The sequence below is a fragment of the Myotis lucifugus genome, unplaced genomic scaffold (genome assembly GCF_000147115.1).
Source record: "Myotis lucifugus unplaced genomic scaffold, Myoluc2.0 scaffold_311, whole genome shotgun sequence".
NCBI lineage: Eukaryota > Metazoa > Chordata > Mammalia > Chiroptera > Vespertilionidae > Myotis > Myotis lucifugus.
The window spans coordinates 752,569-762,353 of record NW_005871359.1 but is presented as its reverse complement, the minus strand read 5'-3'; the positions used below and the strand labels follow the sequence as shown (position 1 = coordinate 762,353).

The 9,785-nt window shown below is 54.2% G+C and overlaps 1 protein-coding gene across 2 annotated transcripts in view; it reads right to left on the bottom strand.

Annotated features, from left to right (window-relative positions):
* Nucleotides 1-5,278: 5,278 nt before the first annotated feature.
* Nucleotides 5,279-9,785, bottom strand: part of SLC25A42 (solute carrier family 25 member 42) — a 33,931-nt gene continuing 29,424 nt past the window's right edge. For both annotated transcript variants that reach the window (XM_006100392.3, XM_006100391.3), the window contains exons 5-8: nucleotides 9,450-9,616; nucleotides 9,041-9,157; nucleotides 8,525-8,676; nucleotides 5,279-7,350 (exon numbers count right to left, since the gene is read on the bottom strand). In XM_006100392.3, the coding sequence (XP_006100454.1) occupies nucleotides 7,043-7,350; nucleotides 8,525-8,676; nucleotides 9,041-9,157; nucleotides 9,450-9,616 (744 nt within the window). In that variant the 3' untranslated portion in view covers nucleotides 5,279-7,042. The remainder of the gene's footprint in view (nucleotides 7,351-8,524; nucleotides 8,677-9,040; nucleotides 9,158-9,449; nucleotides 9,617-9,785) is intronic.

Genomic DNA, 9,785 nt, shown 5'->3' with positions numbered 1-9,785 from the left:
TCCTGCCTGCAGATTCTAGAACTTACCAGGCATGAGACTGAAGATCCCTGGGGAATCCAGCTGGTCCAAGAAGAAAGACCTAATAACACTAGCACCACAGAGTTCCCATCGGCCTCCAGCTTAGGTAGGAGTCCATGTGTTCCCCACACTCCTTTGGCCTTCCAACCTGCTTGTCTCAGCCCTTATTCATTGTGAGTAGACAACCAGGATTGTCCAGGGATCTGAGGAATGTCCAGTGTGGAAAACAGACCCGAACAGAAAAAAAGACGACTTTGGGGAATTGATTCTACAGGGAGAAGGGAACTTACAAAACAAAAACAGTCCATGCCCTGGCTGGTGTGGTTTAGTTGGTTGAGTTTTGTCCTATGCACCAAGAGATTACTGGTTCAATTCCCGCTCCTGGCACATGCCTGGGTTGCGGGCTGGATCCCCAGTAGACATGCAAGAGGCAGCCAGTCGATTGTTTCTCTCTCACATGAATGTTTCTCTGTCTCTCCCTCTTCATTCTTCTAAAAAAAAAAAAAACAATAAAAGAAACAACAGTCTAGAACAGTGATGGCGAACCTATGACACGTGTGTCAGAGGTAACACGTGAACTCATTTTTTTGGTTGATTTTTCTTTGTTAAATGGCATTTAAATATATAAATAAATATCAAAAATATAAGTCTTTGTTTTACTATGGTTGCAAATATCAAAAAATTTCTATATGTGACACGGCACCAGAGTTAAGTTAGGGTTTTTCAAAATGCTGACACACCGAGCTCAAAAGGTTTGCCATCACTGGTCTAGAATGTTCTGAGAAAAGAGATTCATGAAACAAGAACAATGCTACTAAAAAGGAACATCTGACGAACCTTTGTTGTTCTCTTTTGAGCTCTTGGAAATTAAAAGCAAGTGGAAATCTTACAGAAGGAACAAAAAAATAAAAGATATACAAAACAAGAACTGACAAAAAGGAAATTAGAAGATTGGTTTAGAAGAAGAATCTTCAAAATAGTTCTGGCAGAAGAGATCCAAGCAAACAGGAAGAACATTCCATGGAACAAGGCAAGGTTCCAGGTGCCTGATGCCCAGCCCTTGGTGTCTTGGGATGCCTCCAGTTACCGGAGCATCATCTCCCAGCTCTGCAGGCCCCGCACTGTCCCCTGGCACCTCAGGAGTCATCATCTGACACCTGGTGGCCCCTGAGCCCACTGGGCACACTTCTTCCTGCAGCGGTGCCTTAGGATGCCTGGCCCCTTGCTTGCCCAACCATGGCTGTGCCTGCTCTCTGCTTTGGAGCTCAACACCATGTGGTTAGGGACACGTAGGAAGAGGAAACACCATAAGCAAAAGCAAGGCAGTGACTGGCACAAACAGCAGGCACAATGGGGTGCAGCGCTTGTGGGGCAGCCAAGGCAGGAAGAACCAGTGACAGTTACAGCCTTTGCTGTCCAAGATATTTACAGTTTGCGCATTTCACACACACACACACAGAGAAGGTAAGAATGAGAAGAAATGAGGTGAGAGAAAACTAGGGAAGATGGTGGTAAAGATCCGGTGTTTTCAGGAGGAGGATAAGTATTTTAGTTTTTGTTGACTCATCAGTGGCAATTTCCACATATTGGTGCTGCTCAAGGAGGGGGTCATTCTGCCCCAAAGTGACACTAGTCAAGGTAGGAGACATTTTTGAATATCACAGCTGGAGGGAGGGAAGAGGCTAATGGCGTCTGGTGGGTGGAGGCAGGGATGTTGCTCAGCACCCCACAGTGCCCAGGATGGTCCCCAACAAAGAAAACCTGGCTCCAGACATCAGTAGCGCTGAGAAGCCCTACGTCGCAAGAAATTGACTATATAATTTCCAAACCACCTGAAGAAAAAATTAAAAAGAAGCCCCCCCAAAGCAAATCAAGAGAAGTCAGCCAAGGAAAAAACTAGTGCAAAGAAAAGATGCTGCGAACTGAAACAGGACCTGAGGTGCACCACGGACTCTGAAACAACCTCACTGTCAAGTCCTCCAGCCTTCACCTGCCCTCGCTGTCCCCTCCCCACAAGGCACTATCTGGCCTCCCCTATGGCTCTCCTCCCCCCTGCAGGCTCCTGTCTCCCCTCTCCCCTCCTCTCCATCCTTCTGTGGGCTCTAGATGTTTGTCAGCAAGTCCCACTTTTATTCCTATGGTCCTCAGTGTCTTGGGCAGCTCAGCCAGCATGTCCAGTGCTCTTGACCTTCCCCTACAACCCCTCAGGCACATCAGCTCCATTTTTCTGTTACCGTTCTCTTTCTCATACCCAGCCTATTCGGAAACCTGTCTGCAACATCTTCAAAACCACCCTGACTCCAACACCCCACATCCCTGCCACCACTTTGCTCAGCGACAGCTGCTTGTTCCCTTGCACACAGCTCTGCCCAGAAGCCAGAAAGGGGTTTTGTGGCAGACTCTGTTCCCTAATTGAGGGGCTGCCTCAATTAGGGAGCATGAGGGCTTTGAAGGGCACCTAGCTCCTGAGAGAAAAACCCAGACTTCCTACCAAGCAGACTGCTAGGACAGAGCTGGGAAAAGCGATATGGTCCATGACTTAGAGAAGGACCACTTTGCCAGTGGCTTTGTCCATTCTGGCTGTTACAGCAAAACTAGTGACCCGGTGCACAAAATTCGTGCACATTAAAAGGGAATTAATTAGAGGAAATATTTTAATATTGCTATTTGCCCTTTCTCTATAATAGAAGTGTCAGAGATGAAAGAAAATTAGTAAAATGTATATGAATATCTTTCTCCTGTCAGAGTTTGGGGTGCACCACGGGAACCAGAGTAAAGTCCCCACCCACCCATGTGTGCCTCGAAATCGTGCAAGACCCAGACCTGGCTGGCCCCACCCCCATTGAGCTAGATCCGGCCCCGGCCAGCCCCATCACCATCAAGCCCTGCCGGGTGGGGGTTGCAGCCTCAGGTCTCCGTGCCAGGGCAGGGGGTGCAGCCTCAGGTCTCCTGGCCTGGCGCCAGGGTTAGGGGTGCGGCCTAAGGTCCCCCATCAAGCCCTACCGGGCAGGGGGGCACAGTCTGAGGTCCCCCGTCAAGCTCTGCCGGGTGGGGGACACAGTGTGGCCTGAGGTCCCTTGTCAAGCCCCACCAGGCGGGGGGGCGCAGCCATCTTGTGCCCCACCAGGCGGGGGGGCGCAGCCATCTTGTGTTATGGAATCCCTGCCTCTGCTGTGGGTGCAGCCATCTTGACCATTATGGCGTGATGGTCAATTTGCATATTCCCTCCTTATTAAGTAAGAAGATGCCATAGCTGGAGTGGCTGACGAACAAAGGAAATTGATTTCTCACTGTTCTGGAGGCTGGAAGTCCAAGATCAGGGCACTGGCATGGCCAGGAGAGGACCCACTTCTAGGTTGCAGATGCCACTTCTCATACAGTGGAGGACGGAGAGGAGAGCCAGCTCTTTGGTGACTCAGAAGGGCACCAATTCCATCATGGTGGCCCCACCTTCGACTTCATCTGACCCTAAGCACCTCCTCAAGTCCTACCTCCTAACACCACTATGTTTCAACATAGGGATTTAGGGAGCCAAGGGAGACATCAGTCCATGACAGCCTTGAAGATAAAATAGCCAATATCTGCTCCCCCCCCCCCACACACACACACAACAAGCTGAGTAGGCAGAAGAATCACAACCAAGGCAAAGACAAGATCTTAAGGGAACACTAGGAATTATCAGAAGTTACCTGAATGTGACAATTATTAGGAAGATACGAATCAGGGACTTGAGTCTGGGTCTGGTCTCACAGGTTGAAGGCAGGTGCCCGGGCTGGGCCCTGGGGTGCTCTTGGTTCCACCCCTCACCAGAGTTCTCTGGAACCTCAGCTTACAGGTCCTGCATCCATCCCCTTGCTCCATCCCCTTGCTCAGACAGCCTGGCTCCCCCCCATCTTCCCTCATCTGCTTGAACACCCTACATGGCTTCCCAGGGCCAGTCTTGGGGCTGCTGCCTGACACCCACCCTGCAGGGAATTCCCAGGCCTTGGGGGGCTTTCCCCACTTCCTCAGGTGGGGTCCTTCCCTCCCTCAGCTGCCCAGCATTCCCACCTGACTCCTGGGCCCCACAGCATATTGTTTAGATGTATTTCACATCAAGAGCCAGAACAGCATCACCCATCATGTTGCCACCCCAAGCAGAATGCACCAGAGTTCACCCAAGTCTGGGAACCTTGACTCACCCCTCACTAGAGGTGTTTGAGGCACATTGCACACTGGGCTTGACGGAGGTGCATGAAGAAGCTGCAGCCACTTCTCTCCAGTGTGTCTGTGTCACACCCATTGCTGCCTTGCTAGGGCATGAAAAACACAAGATTCCTGCTCAGATCACCTGAGAACATCTCACCTTTCTGCCAGGCCGGTGTCTTGGTCTACAGTGTATAGAATGATTGAGAGGAGGGAAATAAACAACCAACAATCATGAAGAGATGCTTGGCCTTGCAAGGATCACAGGAAGATGTGACTAAAACACAAGTAAGTACCACATGGCACCCCCAAATGGGGAGTCAGAGGCCGCCAGCTGGGTTGTGGCTGAACCTTGCACAATGCCTGTGGGTACCGAAGTTCACACAACAGCACTTTGTACCTGGAAGAGGTGACCCCACAGCTGGCTGGTCCCTCAGGGACACATCCTGGGAGATTCTCACCTGTGGGTGCAGGAGCCAAGGCGGCAGTCACAGCATTATCTCTCACCGCAAAAAGCTGGCCCAGGAATGAATAAATAGATGGGGTTAAGTAGTAAATAAGTAAATACCATGTTGCTCACCACATACACACAAGGCTCCCACTTCCTGCCCCTGGTGGGTATGCCCTGAATGCCATGGCCACTGAGACGGACCTCTGGTGCCCTCACCTCCTGCAGTTGAAGATGGCAACACTGAATCCAAGGCTTCATCCAGCTGTGGCCCGGAGCCCCCAGCACACACATGACAGACAGGGTGCAAGAGACAGAAACCTCAGGGTTTCTCTGGGGCCCACTTGCTGAGCAGGACACGGCCCATCCTGACTGATGTCTGGAAGGACACCCCTATTACACAGACGGGAATGGGATGCCCCTGCAGAGGAGCTGGGAGACCCTACTTGGTAAACCCTTTCATGCAGTTTGCGTTTTCTAGAAAACCATAGTATGAAATGACAATAAAAAAATTACATTTTTAAAAAGTTTTATTCATGACTTTATTTAAAAATTTATCAAAATAACCCTATGTTTGGTTCACGGTGGGTGGGGGTCAGAGCCTAAGAAAAGAGACATGGGCAGGAGGAAAAGTCAATTTAATTTTTATTAAATATACTCTCTTGGCACAAATCTTTAAAATATATAAACATTATATATTAACAAAGTCTCTTCATGGCATCAAAATAACTCCAGACCAGGACAGGCAGCCGGTGGGGAGGGTGTGACCGCGGGGGGTGCCAGCCCAGCTGTGAGTGGGGTTGGGGGGGTTGGGGGAGTGGGTATGGGGCTGCCGAGGCCCTCGGGGCTGGGAGCGACCTTGGGGAGGCACACGGGCCAGTAGGACCTGGAGGACCCTCCTGCTCCTGCCCAGCCTGCAGCTCAAAGTAGGGTGCTGCCCAACCAGCCACCTGGGGTGGCCCCCCAGTCCCTGATGCTCTCTGGCCTGGGGCCCTTGAGCCCCATCCTGTCTCCCTGTGAGGGATGCCCCTGCCTCTCCTGAGTGCTGGGCAAGGCCGGGAGAGGAGGTGAAACACCCAACAGGACAGCGATCACAGGCTGCTTGGGTCCCTGGGGACAAGAGTCTGGGAATGATACTGGGGCTGGCCAGCGGACACATGCAAGGAAGGGCACACCACGGCCCAAGGCAAGAAGAGACATAGGACAGAGTGAAGGTAAGAATGAAAGGCATGACTGGAAATCAGATCATTTCACATGATGGGGCTGGAACCAGATCGGGCCGGTTAGGGTGTACTGTGACTAGACCCAAGGCCAAATTTTAAAACCAAAAAGTCAAAAACCTTCAAATGTCATTAGGAAATGGGTGTTTCTGAGTCCTTGTGATACCCAGAGGGGCGGGAACTTCTCTCTTGAGACCGGCTCCCTGGGGTGCCCAGTGGTAACGAACGCCTCTGAACTGCCCACCCCAAGCCACACGCTGTCACGGCTCCCATTTGGGGAAGATCGAGGCTACCACCCACCTCCATGCGTCCGTTCATGGGAACCAGACAACCCTGTAGGCCTTAAATTGCCCCATGTCCACGCCAAGCGCCCACTCAGGTGGGGAGTCGGATGTGCCAGATGCTATAGGTCCCCCCAGAAGCCTCTGCGCCTGTGGGTAGAAGGTCAGGGCCCGAGGCTCCGCCTCCATGAGTGCAGCTGTGGGGTGGGCAGCAGAGGGTAAGACTGGCTCCAGGCCCACCCTGGCATGAAGTCAGGATCAGGGTCACTTGGAGAAGGCTGTTCACCAGCAGAAGACTCTGGGGACTGAGGAGTCATGTCACCTGGTGAGTAAAGGCAGGAGGGGGTGGGGCAGGGCGGTCAAGAGGCTGCATTTGTAGCCGCAGCTGAGCAGGAGACTGGTCCCATGTGAACAGGCCAGGCCAGGCCTCTCCCACACTCCCGGGCTACTGCGCCCTGAGCATTGAGCGTAGCCGGGGCCAATAAGGGGCAGGCGGAGTCTGGCTCTGAGCCTGGGAGGGACAGTCACTAGAACCAGGAGCGTGTCCAGGGGCACAGAGCACCAGGAGGTGGCGCTGGTCACTCCTGTGTCAGGGCGTTTGGGGGAGGGGCACTTCCGGGAGCGGGGCCAGCTCCAGGGAGGAGGGAAGAGGAGAGGCTGCAGGCTCCTGGCCCCAACACTGCACTTCAAGGGCCTCTGGCGTTCCTCGCGGACCCATGGGCACTGGGCCCCGGCCCCTTGGCCTGCCGGCTCGTTCCACAAGGCATTCCCACGTGGCTCTGGGGCAGAGCCAAGCGCCCCCTCACTCCCCAGGCTCCAAAATATTAGGGGGCAGCGGTCCTCCGCGTGCTGGAGCTTGGCTCCCTGTCCTGAGCGGCCAAGTGCGGGCCCTAGGTCTGCAGGCGCCGCAGCAGAATCTGCATGAGGTCGAAGGTGGTGAAGCTGATGCCCACGGCGATGGGGCCCTTGAGCCAGTTCATGCTCAGGCCCTTGTAGAGGCCACGCACCACGCCCTCCTCCCGCACGATGGTACTGAGTGTGCAGGCGATGGAGGTGCGTGGGTGGCCCGTGATGCCAGCCGTCTGCATGCGCCTCCGCACCACGTCCAGCGGGTACGAGGCTGACTGCCCGATGAGGCCGGCGCAGGCGCCGAAGATCATGCGCTCGAAGGGGTGGGGCTGCCGGTGGCCGCTGTACTCTGCGGGGAGGGCCAGGAGGGGCTGTGAGGGCGCCACCGGCAGCGGGAGCGCACACTGCACCCACAAACACCCGCACAGTGTCGTCCCTGTGCTTCAGGACCTGACGGGGGTCCCCGGCGCCTTCCCACCCTCACCTCCTGGTCTTTTATTGAGAAATAAAAGTTTTTTGGTTTTTTCTAAGACAGAAAAGCACTTGATTCCAAAGACCCAGAATGAGCTCCTAGAAAATCACTCGTCTTCCCTCCAGTAAAGACATCAATGTTTCCCTGACTCTTGCCCTCACCCCCCATCCCTTCCCCAGCCCCTCTCCAGCCCCTCCTGCGCAGGGGCCTGAGAGCAAGCAGAACTGTGAACACCCAGCACTGCCTCCAGGGTCCAAAGGGACGGAGGATGTGCAACCCATCAACAGGGCTTCTCCGAACACGCACTGTAGATTTATAACTAGGAATTAAAAAGGGGAGACACCACTGTTCACTCACCACATCAGGAAAACATTAAGTAAACTGACACCACCACTTGGGGTGAATGTGGGGCCAGGGCCCCAGGCAAGTGCTGCATAAAACTGAAAACGGGGTCTTGCACCCCCCGCCCCCCAAGGCGGCACTCCTGGATGTCCACTGATCACAGAAAACCTGCCAACAGCCTCAATGCCCCGCCCCTTACTTAGATGACTCAATACCGGCTCAGCAAGAGCTGCCCTACCCAGAGGTGTGGAAAGTGACTCAACTCTTTACCTTTTATAACCAGGAAACCAGATGAGGGATTGTTCCTGCCACATATTAAGTGCACAAGTATTCCCAACCACGAGAGGAAGCTGCCGGCACTTGGGGTGGGGGGTGGTTGTTACAATGTTCCCTATACTTTTCAAGTTTCTCAACATTAAACACAAGAAGGCACTCCTCCATCTGGCTACTCATAGGCTTTGTGCAGGTGCCTGTGTTGCACAAGTGGCCACTAACACCCTGGACAACACACTGAACTTCACAAGGTTGCTCTAAAAATTGGGCATTAAAGGTCGTAAGTCTGTGTTCCCCACACGGTTCCTGGGTTCCTGACATCATGTGTCTTCTCTTGATTCGGACCCTGAGCCCCCAGCCTGCCTCACCCTGGGGGTCCTAGTGCCTGGCCTCCAGGTTTATGTAACCCATGGGTGCTGCCCCACCCCCTCCTCACCTCTGTGCAGGCTCTTGAGGGTCTCATATGTAAAGAAGCTCAGCCCAGCATAGGGGATGACCCCCAGCACGGTGGGCGTGAAGCCATGGTAGAGGGTCTTCAGCCCCTCTTCCCGGGAGATGCGGATGAAAACGTGAAAGATGTTGCTGTACCTGCCAGGACAGAGGACCATAGGGTGGGCTGTGGACTCAGCCCTTGTCTAGTGTTCCCGTGTTTTTAATGTGTCTGTGACCAATTAAAAACGAAGACTCAAGTTTCATGGAAGCAGAACTGACCCCCAGGCTTAGAGAACCTTCTGGAAGCTGCAGAATGGCCTGCCCTGTGGTACCAGGCAGGGTCCATGTGGTGGGTGTTGACACTATAGCTTCCTCTGTGGGCTGGACACAGAGGCCCAGACCCAAACCCAAGGATATGACGAACGGATTCAACTTGGGAGCCCCATTGGACACAGAACTTGGGAGCCCCATTGGACACAGAGCTCCTGGTAGTGGTGAAGGTCACCGTGGTAGGACTCACATTTCCTTTGGGGTCACGGCCATGCGGGCTCGGACCAGGTCCAGGGGGTAGGTAAGTGAAGCAGCTGTGGTTCCAGCGAGTGCCCCTGCAAGGAGGCGAGGCCAAGGGGGCAGGGCTCTGAAAGGGGGGAAGGGGGAGGAGAGATGGTGAGACCCAAGGACCAAAGGAGGGGGGCCAAGCCCAAGGCCCACAGCTCTCAGTGTGGAGCAACCAAGGACGGGGGGTGGGGGGGTTGGGGGTGGTTAGCTGAGCTGGTGGAGTCTCTTGGTGGATGATTCAATCAATGAATGGTAGGGCCCTTCCCTTGCGGCCCTCCTGGAACCCGGGTTCTAACATGGTGACCATGTGAAAGAGGATAGAAGAGCAGGGGACAGGAGGGTGGAGAGGGTTAGGAGGGGTGGGGCCTCACTCTCCACGGAAGCCGTAGTAGCGGCCCAAGACCCGCTTGTACTCCTCGTGTGCGCTGAACTGGATGGCAGCGTAGGGCACCACACGCACCATGGTGGCCGAGTTCCCGCGCCAAAGGCTGAAGAAGCCCTCGTTGAGGTAGGTGAAGTAGAGCAGCCGGAAGGCCTCCTAGAGGGGGGGCAAGGTCAACACCTACGCCTGTCCTTCCCTCTCCCTGCTCCGTGAACACCTTGCTTTACTCTGTCCAGCCCTGTGCCCGGGGGCCCACCTTACCCACTACATTCTCTGCCCACACAGCCCTCGGCCCTGGGAACTGTAACATGAGAGGGGAACACCA